At 42.5% G+C, this 22742-nt stretch overlaps 1 protein-coding gene across 1 annotated transcript in view; it reads right to left on the bottom strand.

Moving 5' to 3' along the window:
* RfC4 (replication factor C subunit RfC4) overlaps positions 1-22220 on the bottom strand; it is a 37767-nt gene extending 15547 nt beyond the window's left edge. Inside the window, exons 1-5 of the mRNA XM_080279069.1 lie at positions 22129-22220; positions 19018-19129; positions 7980-8188; positions 2055-2211; positions 1413-1580 (exon numbers count right to left, since the gene is read on the bottom strand). Coding sequence (XP_080135195.1) covers positions 1413-1580; positions 2055-2211; positions 7980-8188; positions 19018-19129; positions 22129-22220 — 738 coding nt within the window. The remainder of the gene's footprint in view (positions 1-1412; positions 1581-2054; positions 2212-7979; positions 8189-19017; positions 19130-22128) is intronic.
* Between the last annotated feature and the right edge of the window lie 522 nt (positions 22221-22742).

Below are 22742 nucleotides of genomic sequence, written 5' to 3'. Positions count from 1 at the left end.
GTAGAATGGTAACATTAGAGTTAATGAAGTCATTACCCACAAAGGCTGGGATCTGGTACCTGCTAAGTACCATATATGTGGCATTACCTGGATATATAGGCAGAAAATGACATGATAAACCAGAATGGAGGTAGTGCTGGCACTGGGTAGTGAAAATGAAGTTTGATTTGATCCTGGTGATTTTGTAGATCAACTTCCCAAATTCTATTCCACGATTCTAAGAAGGTTCATAAATCTTATACAATTACAGCCAATTATGTGGAAACAACAGGGTTAGGCATTTTCCAGAGGAATTTATGAATAAGTAAGCAGAACTTTATATTTCATCTCCATAGGAAAGTTATGACCACTGCAAATCTGCCCCACCCAGACACAGATTTACAAAATTCAATTATGATTCATGAATTTTTACAATAATTTACAACTAGTAAACTTAGAAAACTTTATGGGCATTACGGAATGGAAGAAAAAGGTATAGGAGTAAGGTGTAGAACTGCTGACTGGATAGAGCAATACACTGAGATGGTATGGATATAAACAAAGAATGCACATCTATAGGGTGCAAAAGAAATTGTGTGAAAGTGATACAGAGAACAATGTTGGGAGAGGCAGAACTTATGAGGTGTGGAAAGAGAGAGTGGAACAATATATTGACGAAAGAGTGGGAAAAGGAAGAGTGTTTGAGAGAGTGAGAAAGGTGTGTGAAGTTAAGGTAGTCTAGAGGCACTTCTGTCAGAGTCATACTGTCCAGGGGTTCCCAGGAGTAAGCAAAGCATCAAAGATGATGATGATAATCATGAGGAGGCAGAAAAGCATCCCTAGGAGTAGCCTAATCCATCTTTCACATTTTTGGGGGGGCAGGACACATGGGAATTCATTCCCAAACACTACAGCAATTTTAGAGAAACCACACGACACTCCGTACCAAAAAGCAGGTTAGTGACTGAAGGACATTACCAAAGGGGCCTGAAGCGCCTGCACTATTAGTTTTGTTCTTGTTCAAAACACCATTTCTGTCTGTTCCTTATTTCATTACCATTTATTAACATTGCTATATTTTTTATTTCTTATATTTTAATACAATTTTCTCATATTCACATTGTATACCTTTTACCAGGGCATTTTCCCACTTTCACATGTATGCATTCATATTTCCTCCGAATTCTTAATTAGACATACCTTTTTCTACTTTACTAATATTGTTTTATCCTTCTTACATTTAATATATTTCCACCATGCTTCACTTTAATCGCCTGCTGACAAACATGCAACCCAACACACACAGCTTTGGCAATCATTTCCACAATTTCCCAAATTCAACAATTTCCCGTTCACTGATCTTAACTCTTCCTCCATCTTTTACTCAGATCTATCTGCCACAGCTCAGACTTACAAACCTTTATAAAACTTACCTTGAAAACATTTTCTGAAGATATATGCCCAAAGCCCTGCGCAGTGGACTGAAGGTTATTCAGTGCTTGTCTCATATCTCCTTGGGCAGTGAACAACACTGCCTCCAATCCAGAGTCTGTATAACTAAGGTCCTCCTTCTTGCATACCTCCAACAGCTTTGCCAAGACCTGCCAAAAAACACTAAGTCATTAGCTAATCTAAATTACAGCTAAATAGGAAGCAGATCATAATCATCTCACTATTCTCGATACCTTGCTCTTTCCTTGGGAGAGAGAGAGAGAGAGAAAAAAAGGAGGGGGGGGGGATGGCCACAAACAAATCACTCCCATGTCACCCTGTCCTGTTATTTGGCTGCCCTTACTCCAACTCACAGTCCTCCTCTCTCATATATCTCTCCACCCCATTTGCCTATTTCATAATTGTTCCCCTCCCCACTCACATAGCCTACACTCTATTAGCCAGTAACTCATTCTCCATCCTCTCCGTATGATCAAACCATTTCTCCTTTCGCTTTTGCACATGCATAAATTACGGTACACTCTACATGATAGTTAAATGAATCATACATGATCAAACCATTTCTCCTTTTGCTTTAGCACATACATAGATTACAATGTACATGATTGTTAAATGAATCATACCTGTGCGTCTGAGAGCTTGGAATAGCGTAGCATGGCACATCGAGATTGGATGGGTTCAATGATCTTCTCAGAAGTGTTGCAAGCTAATGCAAAGCGTGTTGTATTAGAGTACAGTTCCATTGTTCTCCTCAGAGCCTGCTGTGCCCCATCTGTCATGCTAAATAAATTTAATATTAGGATCTGAATTTTTTCAACAGCCAAACACCCATTTTTTGGTAAAAACAAAAAATTATCTTATATTTTATATATATATATATATATATATATATATATACACACACACACACACACACGAACACACAAACACCCATACCCCGATATCTGGCAGTGTTGTGTACCAGTGGGGGCGTTCAGTCAGCGAGTATGTCAGACACTGAAGCAATTTTCCTCATAAGATACTGAAGAAAAGCCAGAGATGCATTCCAGACCTAAATCCAAACACTCACATACCTAACTCAATCAACAGAGACTGACACAGAAACACAATAGGTAATGTTACTATCCTTATAAACAATACTATTGCTAAAAAATGGCACATCGAACATCACATACAGGAGGGTAGGGTGATGGGACGTGTGGTGTTGAGGTGCTTCAGGGCAACTAAGCAGCCAGGCAGGCAGCTGGCAGTACGCCAAATGGGGGTTAGGGAGGGTGACAAGCAGGGGTGGGGGAGGACGGGAAGACAGGGAAGGAGACAAGAAAGTCAAACAGCCCTACCACCCCCCCCAGCCAAGTCTCACTCACATACACACACACGGGAGACAAGCAGGGGTGGGGGAGGGCAGGGGGATGGAGAGGGAGACAACCAGGGATGGAGGAGGGCAGGGGGAGGGCAGGGGAACAGGGAGTGAGACATGCCTGGCAGTGCTGAATGTCATGGGGGATGGAGAAGGGATGGGAGGGAGAGGAGGGAAAGGGGGGGGGGGAAGAGAGGGGATGGAGGGAGGGCGAGAGAACCTCGTTTCAAACCTAGGGAGAGGCAGGGTGTCGAACTAGTGAGGCAACGGACATTCAAATTGTTCGGATTGTGGGAATGATCCCCTATTTCTTGTGTTCAGTCTAGCGAAGCGCTGGTTATCAATGTGCAGGATAACGGGGTATGGATGTGTGTGTGTGTGTGTGTGTGTGTGTGTGTGTATACAGTATGTACATACACAGTATATATATATGAGCCTCTGTGGTACAGTGGTAAAGTGTGTGTGTTTGTACGCTGAAGAACGAGGGTTCGCGCCCCGCCAGGGTAATTAACTTTGTGAGCATTCTTCTGGCCACGTACTGCATTGGTGGACACAAGGGGTGCTGTGTTTGAACCAGTGTCGCATACTATAAAGTATGCTTGCACCCAGTCGGCCTGCGTGGGCCGATTACACTTGGTTCACAGACTACACACACATCCAAAGCCACTCCAACACTAAAATTACACTTACAAGCTCTTCTCAACCACATACAATCTCTACTAGACAGCCTAAGCCACTTGGTAGAGATACATTGGCTGAATCATCCCCACTTCGGTAGGGATAGGCCAGTCCTGCAGTGGACACTCAAATGGCTGATGAGAATGTGGATGGTGAACTAAGTGAATTTTTCTCTTTGAAAGTTGGTTTGAAACAGGGATGTGTCATGTCTCCATGGTTGTTCAATCTGTACATGGATGGGGTAATAAAAGAGGTACAAGGTAGGGTAGTGGATGTTGGAGTGGCCCTGGTGAGAGAGGATAGTGTTTGGAAACTCCCTGTACTGTTGTTTGCAGATGATACTGTGTTGTTGAGTGAAGATGAAGGGGAGCTGCAAGGCTTGGTGGATGAGTTTGAGAGAGTGTGTAAGAAACGGAACCTAAAGGTGAATGTAGGGAAGAGTAAAGTGATGGTCTTTGAGAGAGGTGAAGTCAGTGAATGTATAGCGAGGTTGGATGGTGAGGAATTGGAAAATGTGAGTACGTTTAAGTATTTGGGTAGTGTGATGAGTAAGGATGGAGGTTTGGAGGGTGAAGTGCTTGAAAGGGTACAGCAGGGAAGAAAGGTTGCTGGTTCCTTGAAAGCAGTGATAAGAAACAGGGAAGTGAGCATGGAAGTAAAAAAGTTACTACATGACAGTATTGTGATACCAACTCTAACGTACGGAAGTGAAGCTTGGACGTTGTTGGAAGGACACAAGTCAAGAGTGAGAGCAGTGGAAATGAGTTATTTAAGAGGAGCTTGTGGAGTCACGTGGAGAGACAGGCTGACGAATGAGGATATAAAGGAGCGTTGTGGTGTTGATGTGGATGTGATAGGAAGCATTGTGAGGAACACACTGAGGTGGTTTGGCCATGTGGAGAGGATGGAGGGTGAAAGACTGACGAAGAGAGTGTATGTGAGTGAGGTGGAGGGTGGAAGAGGGAGGGGGAGACCGAGGATGAGATGGAGGGATGGGGTGGAGAGGTATATGAGAGAGGGGGGTGTGAGTTGGGAGCAGGGTAGTGAAATGGCGGGGGACAGGGCGACTTGGAGGCGATTTGTTTGTGGCCACCCCAAACGGGATTGAGGCGTCTGGCAATAGATAGATAGATAGATAGATAGATAGATATATACACAGTAATCACTCCAATATCCGACGTAATAGAGCCATAGGTAGGTCCGGATATTGGTTCTGTCCGGATATTGGGCCCCAGCTTATGGACTTGTACTTATGGACCCTAACTCAGAGAAACACCTATACAACTCACTCTGGACATGCATAGCACCTATTTAAGACCCAAATCACACCAATAAGGCACATAAATGACTGAAATAAATGCAAAAGAAACATAAAATGAGGGTTTAGAAGTAGGTTCATACAATAATAAACATTCTGGTGACTGGCTCCTAGGACTGGTACTTATGGACCCTAACCTAGCCTAACTCAGAAAAACACCTTCCTACTGCACATGCCTAGCTCCTAACACCCTATTCACACCAATAAAAGACATTAAAGGGTGAAATGAGGTAAGTATAGTATGGAAAAAAGTACAGTATGAAACATTCTTATGTCCGGATAGTGGGGATGTTCGGATATTGGGCGCCCGGATATTAGAGTGATTACTGTATATATATATATATATATATATATATATATATATATATACATACATATATATATATATATATATACTGTATATATATATATATATATATATATATATATATATATATATGTACAGTAAAACCTCAATATTACAGACTGCAATATAATGGGATTCGCTTTTATCGGACTTGAGGAGCTGACCAGACTAAATTCTTACATGGTGGAAAAAGTCCGATAAAGCCAGAAGCGGTCCAGACTGCCTGACCACTTCAACTATGTTCACCACAATAAGGTAAATAAAAGACTTGTTTCTCAGTGTACTGTACAGTGTTATTATGATTATACCATTAGATTATTGTAGTGAATGTATAATACAGTACAGTACCCACTGGCAGTGAAAAACCGTTGGTGCGATCCAGACTAATGTCTAATATATATCTGAAAAAGTTTGGGTTAGCAGGGGGGAAGTCCAGATGTCGTTTTTATCGGACTTTTATTTTTTTTCGGAAAGGCATGGGCCCCATTCAGTCTGTTATGGTGAGGTTTTACTGTACCATATATATATATATATATATATATATATATATATATATACCATATATATAATATATATATATATATATATATTATATATATGGTATATATGGTATATATATATATATATATATATATATATATATATATATATTTAACCCATTGGAGCCCGGTGTCCGGAATATTGGACAGAACTGGGATTTTTCAAGTCTTCATAAAGTAGGGAACTCCCGGGTAGGGACCTACGAGCTTCGCAACTATGAGCTGATAGGCGGAGGGCAGTACACTTAGTACCCACCCAGTGCCGTGCCTCGCCCAGCACCCCTGGGATCCAATGGGTTAATGACTGGCAAACCTATCAGTCTCTCTCTCTCTCTCTCTCTCTCTATACAGTCAATCCTCGTAAATCGCGGCAATTTGGGTCTGGACCACTGCCGAGATTTATGAATTCCATGATTTATGAATAATAATTCTTAAATGAAAAATTAATCTGGGTCTGGACTTTGGCCAACTCACCCCCACAGCACCCTACCTACACCTATCTAGGCACCATCAAACACAATCATATAAATTTAGGAATATTCAGTGAATGTATTAAAGGATCTCTCCTGAATCCTATGACGAAATTGCTTAAGTGAATGGAGTACGGTGGTGTTGGGAAGAACTTAGAACCTCTCAGCACTTGTTCTTCCCAAACTCTTTCACCAGCTTTGAAAACTTCTCTCCCCTCTCAACACGACAAATGAGCTCCAAACGTTGACTGTACGACAACTGCGGCAGCTTCTTGACGCCATACTGCTTAGGTCGCTTCATTGGGGGGTCGGGAGGGGCTATGGCAGGTAGGAGGCAGGGGGAAGTTGCACAAAAAGGCAGGTAACTCTCATACTCTACGGCGACGGTCTGTAGTGTGCGGACTGGCGGGACAAGAACAAGAACAACAACAACAACATGGCGGCATTAGTATGTACATATGCCACCAAGGACACACGGTGATTGGTTGTTGGGTCGCGATTTTCAGTTTGAATGCCACGGTTTACGGTTCTCCTCGGAAAAGGCCCACTTGGGTGCCTAGATCTGCAATTTTCGTGACTTAACAGTGATTTAAGGTTGCCGGCAGTCTGATGGCCACCTAGCCGTGATTTACGAATCCATGATTTATGAGGATTGAGTGTTTATACATATACTGTATATATATATAATTCATGACCAAACGCATGTGCTGTAATATATTTGCAGTACACATGTTTTGCTGAACCCAGTGCCTCTTGCTGCCTAATTTAACCTGTGTTACGTGGATGAATATCTTGTATAGGAGCTGTGTTCGGTAACCAGGGGCAGAACGTAGTGAGAGGTAAGGGAACATCGTTTCAGCAGCTATAAGTAACTGAAGAACTTAGCATGATTTTGGAGATGAAGATGACATTAAATGAAAATGTTTTACTTCCAACACTCTCATGGAGTGAAACTTGGTTCTAGTTAGCAAGCTGCAGAAACTGTCTTTTCTGGAACAGCTGCAAGCATAAACAGGATGGGTAGCATAATAATGAACATTTTTTGTACCAGTACTGTGGTAATGTGGTAGTTGGTAGAACTCACCATTCACTCACTTGATATCGCATTATTTTCAGGTCACTCAACACAGGAAGCCATTTACTTTGTTGCACTAAACTATACACGGTAACCAATAAATAAATACCGGTAGTTAAGATGTTCCAAATGCATTTGGCCCACAAAGGATTACATCCAAGATATGCATGGGGGTTTACTGCTCACATAATGCTGCTCAACAGAAAACAGATGGTAACTCTTATGTGTATAGAATGAGCAACCTAGCCCTGCGCAGATGTTCCTGATGTGGCAATAAACCACTGGCTGATGGAAGAAGGGATGGAAAGGGGAGTGAATAAATACAGGAAGTTTGGAGTAAACGAATGGATGAAAGTGGAACATGCCGAGATGGTATTGATTTAAAGGTATTCAAAGAAATGCAATACAAGTGGGGGGGGGGGAGGAAACGTGGGATAGGGAAAAATGTATAGTATGTTGTATGAAGCAGAGCAAAAATGTAAGCAAGTATCAGAGCAACATGAGGAAGCAGAATAACCAAATAAATATATAAATAAATAGAGCAGCTTGGTAGGAGTTCTGTCACAGTCAACTGCAGAGAATTTCCTATGAAGGAGCGGCATTGGAGACGCTGCATGTGTGAATCTGACTGTACACATTTTACTCTGCTGAAGTATTCCTGTAATTCAATTTTTCAAAAAAAATTTCTGGACTGCAGGTAAACAAACATAAAAAGAATGAATACTGAAAAAAAGCATTAAAGTACAAAATTGTTTTCCTCACCTGTCCGCCTCATCCAGTACAATAATCTTGTGTCGGCCACGGGGCAGTGTGACCTTCTGCTGAGCAAACATCTTTACTTTGTTTCGAATAACATCTATACCTCGCTCATTGGACGCATTAAGCTCCATCACAGCATCCTTATAACTTGGCCCTAATAACGAACGAGCAAGGCATAGTATGGTTGTGGTCTTGCCAACACCTGGCGGACCCTGAGAAAAAGGTGAACATATACAGCATAATAGTTAAACAGTAGATTCATACATCTTTTGAAAAATTAACGTCAGTATTCACAACTACCTTTATTATGTAGAGAAGCGTAAAGTTACGGTCTTCAAGAGAAATGAAGTCAATGAATGTACAGTGAGGTTGGATGATGAGGAAATGGAAAATGTGTGCATCTAAGTACAGTACTTGGGTAGTGTGATGGGTAAAGATGGAAGTTTGGAGGATGAACTGCTTGACAAGGAGGGCAGGTTGCTGATTCTTTGAAAGCAGTGGTAAGAAATAGGGAAGTGAGCGTGGAAGAAAAAAAGTCGCTGCATAACAGTATTGTGATACCATCTCTAACATACGGAAGTGAAGCTTGGACCATGTTGGAAGGACACAAGTCAAGAGAGAGTGTTGTGGAAATTACTTATCTGAGAGGAGCATGTGGAGTTACATGGAGTGACAGACTGGCAAATGAGGAAGTGAAGGAGCACTGTGGTGTAGATGTGGATGTGACAGAAAGTGATAGGAGAAATACAATGAGGTGGTCTGGCCATGTGGAGAGGATGGAGAGCAAGACACTAATGAGGAGAATGTATGTGAGTGAGGTGAAGGCCAAGGATGAGAAGGAGGGATGGAAAGGAGAGGTATATGAGAGAGGGGGACATGAACTGGGGGGAGGGCAGTGAAATGGCAGGGGGTAGGATGACATGGAGGTGATTTGTTTGTGGCCATCCCTTAATGGATTGAAGCATCTGGCATTAGATAGTTAGACTGACAGACTTTCATTATACCATACAAAGCCTATTGTGCCAGCACTCCCCATAGAGTAAACTTAGATACTACCAAGTACTTCTTTATAAGTGACCATCTATCCATCCATCATCCAATCCCAGTTTCCCCATGAGAAGCATAGAAGCCCAGGGCTAGGCAAGTTGATCCTGACATTTAAGGTGAGAATGACCAGCTTCACTCATCCTTGAGTGGCATTACGTGAGCAATAAACTCAAACCACCCCTTGGATATAAACCAACACAGGCTCAATTCAATTGGTGCGTCTTAATTACCCACTAAACACCAGGTGCCATAATCTGGCTGTATGGTTACCACTCAGTGTAGTAAATGGCTTCCTGGTGTACAGGAAACCATTTGGCTTGTCACTCAGTGTAAAGTCACCCATAGGCAGAAGAAAAAAGGAAAGAGTGAAGGAAAGGAAAGAAGGAGAGAAGAGGGAGCGTAAAGTCACCCACAGGCAGAATGAAGAGGAAAGAATGAAGGAAAGAAAGATATAAGAGGAAGGAAAGAAGAGAGGAGAGGGCAGACACTCAAAGCAGCACTACATCGAGTGATTGGATGGTGAACGCCCTCACCTACCACCACACTGCGTATAAATGAGACATTCTTAAAATCTGTGGTACCTTGCTGTTTCACTTTATGCAGCCCTGGCCTGCACAACTGTGCTTTATATAGTGCTCCTAATAGTGACTCTATAAATATCTCTAAAGATAAAAGTTGTCAAGGACTAATAAAAACGTAGTACTCCACCCACTACTTTGCTTCATACCAGTATTGGGGTAATATATATGTTAGCACTACTTCTGTTCTCAACATTCAGCAACTCATTAAAGTGCTCTCTCCACTGATTTACTTTCTCTTCACCAACAGCATTCAGTAATATTTATGCCTTAACCCTTTTCTACCTCCCAAATAACCCTCTGTTAGTTTCTTGACCCCCTCCCAAAAGTTTTTTATATTCCTTATAGCTACTAAACATTCACGCTTCATCCACACCTTTTTTTTTTTTTTTTTTTCCACTCACTAGTCTCTTCAGTTTCCTCTTCTCAACATATGACAATCACTTTCATTTTTTGTCATACCCTCGTTTTCTCTTTCCCGTCTAGTGATTATATCCCTGTATTCTTCTCTTCCACTGCTTGTTTCAATTCACCACTGGACCAAGCTGTTCCTTTCATTCCTTTTCTCCTTTTGCTAACCCCTTCCACCACCTAATATGCTGCATAAATTTCTTGTGAACAATTTACTTATTTTATTCAATTTCTCCATCAGCCCAAGATGTACCTGCCCACCCAATTCTCCACTTCCTTCTAGTACTCCTCCATTTTCCCTCGGGCAGCTTTTCAACTCTTTGCAACACTTGCTTCCTCATATTTTCCTTACCTCAGTTCATAAACTGCTTTTACACTTGTAACATTGATACTATTGAAAACTGGCCAGACAAGCCACCCCCTTTCCCGATAAACTCTAGTATAAAGCTTTGACCTCACTCCATCATTTACATACACATAATCAACCACTGCTTTATGTTCAGTCAATTCCCTTTCCTTCCTTCCTTAGCACTTTTCAGATCATTTTGTGCCTGCAAAAGGTACTGGCAATCATAAATCCTCTCCTAGCTAAAATGTCTAAGAAGGCATTTCCATCTGCCTTTCCTGCTTTACAGTCCTATCTTTGACTCATAGACTAGATACCCTAGTTATAACCTCCCCTACTAAACCTCAGAAGGACCAACAGGTCTGTTGCTGTTAGTATTCATATTGCACTCCTTTGTACAAATGTGGATACAGGTGCATCCCAAAGGCCATTATTGCATTACTGCAGTCTCTGCGTCACTATTGTATCACCAAAAATTCTTTCACTTTTATTAAACTTCTCCATGCATGCTTCAACATTTTTTCCAAGAATACACCTCATGGATGTATATTTATTAGCTCTGCAACTTACTGTTATTCAAACAGAAGCCATCGACTATCCTCAAACCTGCATTATGCACAACACAAACTCACCACAGATCATCTCCTCATTACTAACACTATGGAAACAAACTTCACATACACAAACTACCATACAAGACAGCGCACTGGACAAAATTAACTGAAAAAATGGAAGTACACTTCAGCACACAAAAAAACATTCATCACCAACATTAAGAGGCACATAAGAAAGTTCCCATACTCAAAGCACACAAACACCACATTTCACAAAGTAAGAGACATCACAACCCAAATATTACACCAGATTTTGCTCACCTCATACACCAATGCGACAGACTTAAACACAACTCCCCTTTCTCTCTCTCTCTCTCTCTCTCTCTCTCTCTCTCTCTCTCACACACACACACACACACCATCACAAGGCCTCAAGAACTAATCAACGAGATTGACAAAAAAATTAGTAAAAAAATGGAAAACTGGAAGGCCTTTCTAACAACTCTTAAATTGCTCCACAAATCCCTCTTGGATTTACAAAATACTCAACAGTATCACTACATCACAAACATGCACTTCCAAGACCAATGCTGGCATCACCTCCAAAACCCAACACATCCCTTCCTACAAAAAACAAGCAAACATATTCATACACCAATATGCAAACATCCCTTAACACTAACACACACCGAGTCTGTGAAACAACCCTCTCAACACAGGCAGTTCCTTCCATTCATTTGCAATAATACTCCCTTCACTCCATAACAGACAAATAACATTATAAAGAAAATAAAGATCTCTACAAGCATGGGGATGGACTGCTTCAACAACCTATACATGAAACATTCAGATCCACAAGGCATACAGGTCCTCACAATCATCAGCAATTACTCATATGCACACTGTAGTAGTCCCCATACAGTACTTGGAAACACGGAACAATCATCATTATAATTAAGCCAAACAAAGACCCAACACTCCCTTCTTCATGCAGACCCATATACATTACTTGTACTTAGTACACCATTCAAAATATCTGAAAGCCTCATTCTCAACACTCACTCCCCATGTCCCACTTGCTCCTTCACAACACTGCTTCAGAGCACTACATTTCACAAACACCTTACTAAATAATATCACACAAAAAGCATCATATGGAATCAACTATGAACCCTGCAAACACCCACTTCTCACAACAGGTATTAGTAAAGCCTTCGATGCAATCCCCATATGCAAACTAATCACCAAGATCTATGACACAAGTGGGCAGAACACCATCAAATGCTGGCTTGTTAACAATTTGTCGGGTAGACATGCACGTTACATTCCAAGACAAGCCATCATAAACACGAAACTTCACTAATGTAGTTCCACAGGGTTCCGTTCTCCCCAACACTCTTCAACATAAACATGCATAATATTCCCGTACCTCACCCACCCACAAACACTGCCTCATATGCAGATGACACCACCAAAGCAACCACACATGACATTGCAGATGCAGCCTGCAAACAGTCACACAACAATAGGATTACCTCATCACACTGCAGACTTGGGTTAAGTACAACAGGCTAATGATCACCCACGCCAAATCCACCACCACACTCATCATCAGCAGTAAATATGAACACAGGTACTCCCCTACATCACACATGACAATGTACATGTGCCACACACACAGACCCCTAGAGTGGCATATGACACCAGACTCACCTTCAAGGACCATGTACAAGACATCAAGAAGCAGCGCACTGCAAGAATCAATGCACTCTGGGCAACTACAGGGTAAGACTTTGGACAACAAAATAAAATACACTCCTTACTCTACAAGCAATAAATTAAATCAGTGATGTCTCATGCCTCCTCGTCATGGGCTCCCATCCTATCTGAAAACCAATAAAACACCTTGCAAACCATACTGAACAATGCACTAGGCATCACTGGCTGCTCCAAAACCACTCCCACAGCTCTATTACATGCTCTGAAACTAAAGTCAACCCTGTTAGAGACTACGTTGATATGAGGAGCACACAATTCTAGGTAGTTCCCTGTGATAATACACAACACCCCTGTCATTACATGACTGAGACACACAATACACTTAAGCACATAAAACAATCAGCAAACATATATTATCAACCCTCTACAACAATATCATTCTCACATCCAGCCATTCCAGCACTTGTCATGATGAAACGCCTTCATACTCACTTCGGGTACAGAGCAATATAACACCTTGATCATAACACCATACTCTATGTCCACTACCCCTCCTGACATCCATCCATGGAAGGTGTCCTTAAACAGAGATGGTCAAGTTCACCTAGCTTGGTTTAGAGCAGGATATCACCTAGCCCTCCTCTGCTACCAGCTTAGATTTGGGCTGGGTGGATTCAAGATGACAAGTGCTCAGTTTGCAGAAGCCCACACAAAACACAGAGCACTGCACAAGATAATTATGTCACAATTAGACAGACACAACATCAACAATGTAGGGAACCTATCAGACAACCCCATAAGGGCAGTTGCATACCTGTGGTTTAAAGGTCTGCTCAATCCAATGAACTGGACTTGAGTAAGAACAATAACATCTAAAATAACAACTTAAGCTCCTTCCCCTCACTATAAACACCATAAACAGATGCTAGAGCGTGTATAAATACAAGTCGTACTGCACAAACTGAATAGCATAGAAGCATAAGAAAAGAGTATGGTACAGGACTGACCTAGTAAAATTTAAAAGGATACTAACTGTTACTCACCATTACAAACAAGTACAGTACAGCACCTGGATATCTTTGTGCAGTTTTGAAGCAGGAAAAGCTTTTGCAACATAAATACAGTACTCAATCATCTGATTTTCAGGGACGGAAGAAAAATGGCAACTAAAATTCCGCACAGTCATAACAGTGAATTGTAAATCCTCACGTACTAAGGGCATTTTGCAAATAACATGGGTACTTACTGAACATTACACAAGAATCTGTCTGATTCTTGCAGTTATGCCAGCTTCAGTTCCATAACCAGTACCATTCATGACTTTCTGATGACAAACTTGCAACAACACTACATGAAAAATCTCTATACAGTAATCCCTAGATTATCCGACATAACAGAGCCATCAGTATGTCCGGATACGGACGAAATCCAGATACGGAGCAATATCCTACCTACCTATACCCTATTTATACCCAACCTATACAGTATGTACAGTACCCTTCCTAAATGTGGCAGTGTTCTTTGGTCTTTCAGTTATTTAGACCTTAAAACACACATGGGATATAATGCTAGACACTATGACAACAATGCATAAACAATAAAAATCCACAAAAAAAGACAACAAAAGCTGCAAAAACAATTTTAATAAAGTAGTGTACAGTACTGTACATTACTTACCACCCAGTGAACAGGGGACAGGTGATGTAACCTGCTATAGTTACGGCACACGACTCTGAGGTTGTCATTATTATACCCTGACAACCTACTATTCAAAAGTGCATCTGATTTCCTATCATATACACAAATCATATTATTATACACGAACATATTATACACGAATATTATTATACACAAACATATTATATACGAATCACATACATCCAATAATATACACGAAATCGGACATACTGTTGAGGAATAGTTTGCCAGGGTACGATAATATCACCATTAGAGGCGCGCACCGTGACTATAGTCTCTAGCCGGTGCATAGTGATTCCATGATGTCTAGTGGCTAACAAAATCACTTAACAATGTCAAACATCTCCATCTCCTCCTCCTCCTGGAGGAAGGCGCAGTGCGGGAACGTGCAGCAAGGTGATGGAGGCCTACCCACCTCTGGGCACTCTGAAGACAGCCACGAGCTTACATCTAACAGCGACTCAATGGTTGTTGATGTGCTCAGTTGTGGGTCCGAGAGTGAAGACTGTGGACGAGGTGGTGGTACTGGGGAGAACGGGCTTGCACGCGCGGGGGTGGCAGGCTTGAAAAACGAGTTGATCTTGGACCGATGATAGGTGTGACGATTCTGATGGAGGATGACATCGTCCCTGACTTTCACAAAATCCACTGTCAGCTTCAGTGGCACCAACTCCCTATCGCAGTGCAGGTGCTAGGCATATTCAAGCACCTACTCTAAGCCGGCAAGCAGCACACCAAGACATGGGAGTGATGGAGTGGCAGACTGCTCAGAGTTAGGGTCCTCGTCCTCGTCGCTGTCCTCTGTCAGTTCCGCAAAGACAGCAGCGGCAATCTCCTCATCAGACAATGTCTGATAACCAGGATAGCCGCTGTCATCATCCAGCCACTCCCTCACATTGTTGATGTCCACATCCTCACCTGCTGTACGTAAAAGAAGTAGGAACTCATCCACGTCAAATCCCTCAAAGTTGTGCGAGGCCTCGTATCCCTGAAGGAGACGAGAGCAACCACTGTTGAGGGTTTTGACAGAAACTTCCTTCCCAGCATTCGTCCAGTTGAACACCGCAAACTTGTTATTGTAACGCCAAAGATTTTCTATGGCCTGCTCCCCATGTGTGTCGACCCTCTGCTAGTCCTCTAGCACCACCATCATCTCATCGAGGAACCTCCGACGGTAGTCTCTTCACTGCCACTATCACACCTTGGTCCATTGGTTGAATGAAAGCAGTCGTATTAGGTGGCAGAAACATGCACGTGATACGACGTTATCAATAACAAATTTCTTCTTGAACATATGTGCAGGGGCATTGTCAGGGATCAGGAGTGCCTTCACCTGGTCGCGAGAGATACCACGTTCCTTTGTATGATAATGCTCGACAAAGTGTCTGTGGAACCAATCTCTTAGGATTCCAGAGGTAAATCAGGCCTTCACAGAATGATATCCATCAATGCACGGAGACAATGTGGCTGTTTTGCACATTCAACAATAATGGGCTTGAGACGGTGCATCCTGTTAGCATTGGACCAGCCAAAACCAAGACATGCTGTTTAGACAACTTCCGACCAGGCACAGTCTTGTCCCTCTCCTCTGCCAGGGTGTTCGTGGGCAAGGAGCAGTAGAAGAGGCCAGCTTCATCAGCACTGTACATTTGACCGAGAGCAAGGCCCTCGTCCTTGATCAGACGCTGCACTTTCCGATGAAACGGCTTTACATCCTCTGCTGTCACGTCCAAAGCCTCACCATATGTCTTATTGCCAGGAAGTCCATGTCAAGTTTGAACCAGAAGAACCAACCTCCAGATGCCTTTAAGTCATGCATGTTGTGTAGGTGTGGTAACTTAGCTGCCGCCTTCAACTTGGTCCCATGTACAAGCACACTGGCACCCCATTGTTGGTGGAACCAAATCAAAGTCGACTGGCTGATGGCGGTGTGGCGGGGCTGAGACACCATCTTCCTATCACCCATCTGAGTGGCATCGCCGTAGTCATGTTCACACTGAGTAAGCTCGGCCGGTGATTTCTTGATATCAATCGAAGTTGAATGGGCCTGATCACATTCCCGCAGAATGCATGAAGTGGTCCAGCTCGCATCAACCTTGCTCAATATCTCACGCTTCTTCTCCTAAATAAAAACCGTCCTCTTTCATTTCTTGGGTGATGGTGGGGCCGTCATCACACACACGAGAATGCTGCTGGGGAAAATCAAGGCCTGAAAAAGGCAGGGAAACACCACAAATGCAACAATGGAAGCTGCCATGGCTACAACTCAGCCAAGCACATCCACACTCGAGACAGGCAAAGGCAGGAACTGAGGTGCGGTACCGCCACTTGAACACAGTGTTGCCATGTCTCTACCCATGCTTGGCTGAGCACACAAGTAAAACAGCCAATCTGACCTATGAGTGCAAGGCTTGCTGCACAGCAGCAACACTGGATCCACTGTACATCATGGCCACAGGAAGCGTCCGAGTAATTCGGCTGGCAAAGGCGACTTTGACCATTTAGTAAGGATGCAGACAATTGTGCGGGCCTCGGAGCATCCGGATGATCTGGCCAGCCAGGGGACTTTGACCGTTTCGTGAGGAGGTGGATGACCATTTTTGCTCAGCTTGTGGGTTAGGGTCTGTATCACTTGCACGTGGCCGAAAGCATCTGAGTGATCCAGGTGGCCGGGGGACTTTGACCATTCGGTGAGGAGGCAGCCGGCCATTTTTGCTCAGCTTGTGAGGTGCTGTCTTTTACCTGTGTGTGGCCAGAGAGCCCAGCAGCCTCAGGTGGCCGCCCAACTGATTTTTTTATTTTGTAGGCTGCCCAACCGGCGATGTCGGAAATTTTATGTTCAGACATGGACAAAGAAATCTGGATACAGCCATAATACAGCCAAAGTCTAAAGTTCATATACGGAATGTCCGGATAATCGAGTGATTACTGTACACTATTACAAGCCTATCTATCTAAACTGAGTCTATCTGGATGGTATGATAAACCACATTTCTCAGATCATCAACCAAATTAAGGATGAAGAGAAAAAGACAACAAAGTGGGGAGATGGACAAAAGGAATACAAGTAGCTAACTACCTGAAAGAATGAGGCTTAAGGTGCTGAGAGTGGTAATGACTACTGGCAGAGAAGCTTGGTGGTATTTCTGTCACAGCCTCCTGGGATGAGCTTTGAGGCACTGAGCCCCTTGCTGGTTATCGTGGTACTTGAAGCACTCTCACGTGACTTCAGAAGTGGATTCCCGTGGGAGATGCAATATGCTGATGATTTGGCATTGATTGCAGAGAATGAAAGGGAGGCAGAGGAAAGATTTAGGAAATGGAGAGATGGTATGGAGCACAAGGGCTTAAGAGTAAATGAAGATAAAACAAAAGTGATGGTATCTAGGGCTGGAGGTGATAATGTCAAAGAAGAGGGAGAGTGGCCATGTGCAATCTGTCACAAGAGCGTGGGAATTAATTCCATCTTGTGCAATGTTTGTGATAAGTGGGTGCATAAGAGATGTAGTGGTATTAGAGGTAGACTGTGAGATACCGGTAATGCTGATTTCATGTGTGCGGTGTGTTGGGGAAAGCGTGTGGACATTGCCACGCGTGAAAGGATTGAACTTGCTTGTCAGTCTCTTGAGTGTGCGGAAGAGTTTTGTTATTTGGGAGACATGCTATGTGCTGGAGGTGGGACTGGAGCTAGCTCTGTGGCTAGAGTGAGTGGTTGAAAGAAGTTCAAGGAGCTATTGTTTCTCCTGACATTGAGAGGTATCTCCCTCCTTGCTAAGGGATCTCTGTAGTGTTAGGAGTGTAATGCTGTACGGTAGTGAGTCCTGGCCAGTAGAGGAAGAGGATACGCAGGCTCAAACATACAAAAATGAGGAGAGGCAGATTTAGATGGTTTGAGTATGTGGAGAGGATGGGGGATGATAACTGGGTGCAGAATGTGAGAAGTGCTAATGCTGGGGGTTGGGATGTGAAAGACAGACAGAAAAAGACCTGGGATGAGGTCATTGAGTGTGACCTAGGGGTTAAGAGACTAAATAGGGAAGCGCCACAGACCGAGCAGACACATGCAAGCATGTTGGAGCCTTCAAAAATGAAAACAAAACAAAAGGAATCAAAGTCCTCACAGCTATAATAAGATTAACAAGCTTAATCACATGTAGCTACTGCATATAGGCCTATGTAGAGAGAGCTGAATAGCTCACACAGTATAACATCCATCCATCATCCAATACTACGTTGCCCCATGAGGAGCGTAGGAGTCCGGGGTTAGGCAGTTGGTCCTGACATTTAAGATGAGAGTGACCAGCCTCACTCATCCCTGAGTGGCATTACGTGAGCAATAAACCCCAGCCACCCCTTGGATAGAAACCTTCACCGGCTCAATCCAACTGGAGTGCAATAATTACCCACTAAACCACCAGGTGCCAAAATTTGGTTACAGTATATGGTTACCACCCAGCAGAGTAAATGGTTTCCTGGTGTACAGGAAACCATTTGGCTTGTCACTCGGTGTAGAGTCACCCACAGGCAGAAGGAAGAGGTAAGAATACCACAGGCAGAAGGAAGAGGAAAGAATGAAGGAAAGAAAGACAGAAGAGAGAGTGTAAAGTCACCTGTAGGCAGATAATGGATGCTAAATCATTGCAAAATTTACCCTGTAATGTATAATTATATATCAGTATAATACTCACGGCTATTATAATGTTCGGAACATTGCCCTGCTTTGCAAAGACTTCTAGCCGAGCCACAGTCTCTTCATTACCCACAATCTCTGGGAACGTGGTAGGACGGTACTTTTCAATCCTGTGGAAAGCAACCAGGTCTACAATATCACACTAAAGTTAATACTCATAAAGCAACTAAACTCAGATCCAGATATAAACAACTATCATCACATTCACTACCTTGCTCCCTTCTGCGAAGCCGTGAAAGAACAGGTATGCCGGCAGGTACTATATCGGCTGAAATTACTGTTAAATTTAAGGTGAATCTGTAAGAAAGCTCCCATTCATATAATGTACTGGTACTGTACAACTGTATTTTTTCTCAACTATAATGTAAGTATCATAGGGATAGATATCAAAAGTTGCAGAAACGGATAATTTCAAAGATATTAATTACCAGCAAGTTACACTTTCATGCTAACTTTACATGTAAATTAACATAGCTACAGCAAATGACCACCCACCATATTAGGTTTTCAGGTCAATTCAGTTCCAAGGGCAATCTGTCATCAGGTGTTTTGTTCCTACTAATCTCACCTAACAGCCTAAGACAAACCAGCCTAATCTAACTGGAAGTACTTGAGGACAAATGGGTTTTGCATCCGAACTGACCCCTGTATGACACTATTGCTTGTGTTAGCAAACTTTAGTATAATACTGTATGTTATTTCTGGAGAATCTGGGTGTCATAAATTAATCACACAACTAGGAAAGGTAATCTGCCACAAAATTTTCATCTGTTTGTGGGAGCTCTCCTACAGTTTGTCCATATTCATTTCTCAGTAGGCTTCATAGGGAATAAAATTTGCATTATATATGATTTATCAATTGGCAGAAGGAATTCCCAATTCGATGCTTGTTTGAAAGCACATCTGACTTGGTAACGTACGCCTAAGCTAACTATATATAGCCACGATAGCAGACGGCGCTAAAAGTTGCGAGAATCTCTCCTCCATATTAAGTATGGTAAGTACCATGGGTAAATTTACATTTTACTTGAGGCAGTAGAAGGACCTTGACAATTCAATTCATATCCCTCCAGTTTGATTTCTGTATTTTTCTGCTTATTTTCAGGTGGTAAGGTGTCTTTTCCTGCTGAAAAAAATCCTACTGTCTTTACATCATGTTCATTAAGCCGTACCAGTACTTACGGTTGTTTGTTTCCAGTGCAATGGAAGAATCTTACTAAAAGTACTCAGGTGGATTTCATTTCCCAACTTGATGCTAGGTTAGGTTAAATATGATTCTTAGGTACAGTTAAGCTAAGTTTATTTAAACACTTAGGTTAGAACAGCCCTTCCTCCTATACAGTAATGAATCAAATGAGTTGTCACAGTGGAACATCCACCTATCTATCTATTGCCAGATGCCTTAATCCCGTACGGGGTGGCCACTAACAAATCACCTCCACGTCACCCTGTCCCCTGCCATTTCACTGCCCTGCTCCCAACTCAAACTCCCCTCTCTCATATTCCTCTCCACTCCATCCCATCCTCGGCCTCCCCCTCCCTCTTCCCCCCTCCACCTCATTCACATACACTCTCCTCATCAGTCTCTCACCCTCCATCCTCTCCACATGGCCAAACCACCTCAGTATGTTCCTCCTAACGCTTCCTATCATGTCCACACCACAACGCTCCTTTATATCCTCATTTGTCAGCCTGACTCTCCATGTGACTCTACAGGCTCCTCTTAACTCATTCCACTGCTCTCACTCTTGACTTGTGTCCTTCCAAGAACATCCAAGCTTCACTTCCATATGTTATAGTTGGTATCACAATACTGTCATGTAGTAACTTTTTCACTTCCATGCTCACTTCCCTGTTTCTTATCACTGCTTTCAAGGAACCAGCAACCTTTCTTCCTTGTTGTACCCTTTCAAACACTTCACCCTCCAAACTTCCATCCTTACTCATCACACTCCCCAAGTACTTAAACGTACTCACATTTTCCATTTCCTCACCAGCCAACCTCACTGTACTGTACATTCACTGACTTCACCTCTCACTTTACTCTTCCCTACATTCACCTTTAGATTCCGTTTCTTACGCACTCTCCCAAACTCATCCATCAAGCCTTGCAGCTCCCCTTTGTCTTCACTTAACAACACAGTATCATCTGCAAACAACAGTACAGGGAGTTTCCAAACACTAACCTCTCTCACTAGGGCCACTCCAACATCCACTTCCCTACCTTGTATCTCTTTTATTACCCCATCCATGTACAGATTGAACAACCATGGAGACATAACACATCCCTGTTTCAACCCAACTTACAAAGAAAAAAATTCACTCAGTTCACCATCCACACACACTGCAGCCTTAGCACCATCATACATACTCTTCGCAGCATTCAGCAACTTCCCATCTACTCCATATATTCTTAATACTTTCCACAATCCTTGTCTATCCACCCTGTTATATGCTTTCTCCAAATCCATGAAGGTTGCATACAACTACTTTCCCTTCTCTAGAAACTTTCCACACTGGAACATACCTTAGCTAAAAACAATGGGAAAACAGGTTTTGCATGAAACATTTATTTACCACCACAGAAATAATAAGAAAACTATAACAGACTACAGGAAGAAGAAGAGCTGATTTGGTAAGGTGCCTCTACTGCCTTAAGTTAAATAAAGCGTACCGGTATGTGTATCGTAAATACCATGTTAAATGGACTTGTCATAGAAAGTTAATGCAAACTTTCTACTGTAAATCAGCCAATACATATAGAAGCAAATAAAAACCGACATGTGTGACTAAATTCACCAATATGTCTAACATGAAACAGCACAGTTTGAACAGTGCCATATCTACCCAAAGCTAAGCCCAAAACCAGTATGTATAGTCATAAGCAGCAAAATTACCTGGTATTAAAAAAGGCCCACCTCAGCTGTATCAATAGTGATGGTGAACGAAAACACTGTTTAATACTATGTTTAAGCCTACCTGCAATTTCAACAATAAAAATTGTCCGTACCGTACGTGTCTTCTATTAATTGTCCGTACTTGTCCTCTGTTAACTGACAGACAAGAATATCGAAATACTTCTTCCATGAACTTCCTGACGCTTACTTACCAGGGTATATGTGACGATTTTGAGCCAGAAGAAGTACTATGGCCAGAAGTAGTAGCCGTATCTACCTCCATCGTCCCCTCCGTGCCTGCCATGTTTACAAAATAACACGACGGCGGGAAAATGAAACAAATGAATGTCTACTTGCGCGCCAGATTTAAAAATTGCAGCCGACGCCTTGCTGAAAATGCACTTTGACACTCAGCTAATAGCTTAGTTTTTTTTTTTTTTTAGATTGTTACAGTTGATAGCTTTGTTTTTTGTATAGTTGTCTAAGTGGGATAAATGGGTATTATCATTTGACTGGTGCGAGAAGCTGGTGCCACTGATACTGCATGCAAAATGAGTACCGTAGGTGAGGTAAGCTGTATGATGCAGTGGCAATGTATCCCTGAATATCATATGAATATTCCACCATAGGGTCAAAGGCCTGTTAAGAAGACGAACACCGTAGGTAAGCGCCTTATGGTGTCTGCCCTTTGTTTTTGTTTTTGTTGTTTCTGGAATTCTTCTTTCCGTCGTTCTTATGTGTGGCCTCTGATATTTTGGCATCATATTAGATGTGAAAAGGCAACAAAGGAGGTGTAGGCCTATAAGTTTTTGATGAGGAGTGATGC

Source organism: Coenobita brevimanus, chromosome 76, assembly GCF_032717465.1.
Source record: "Coenobita brevimanus isolate Jiangsu-jjx chromosome 76, ASM3271746v2, whole genome shotgun sequence".
NCBI classification, from domain to species: Eukaryota; Metazoa; Arthropoda; class Malacostraca; order Decapoda; family Coenobitidae; genus Coenobita; species Coenobita brevimanus.
The sequence above is the reverse complement of the archived record's forward strand: the minus strand, read 5'-3'. Positions and strand labels throughout refer to the sequence as shown.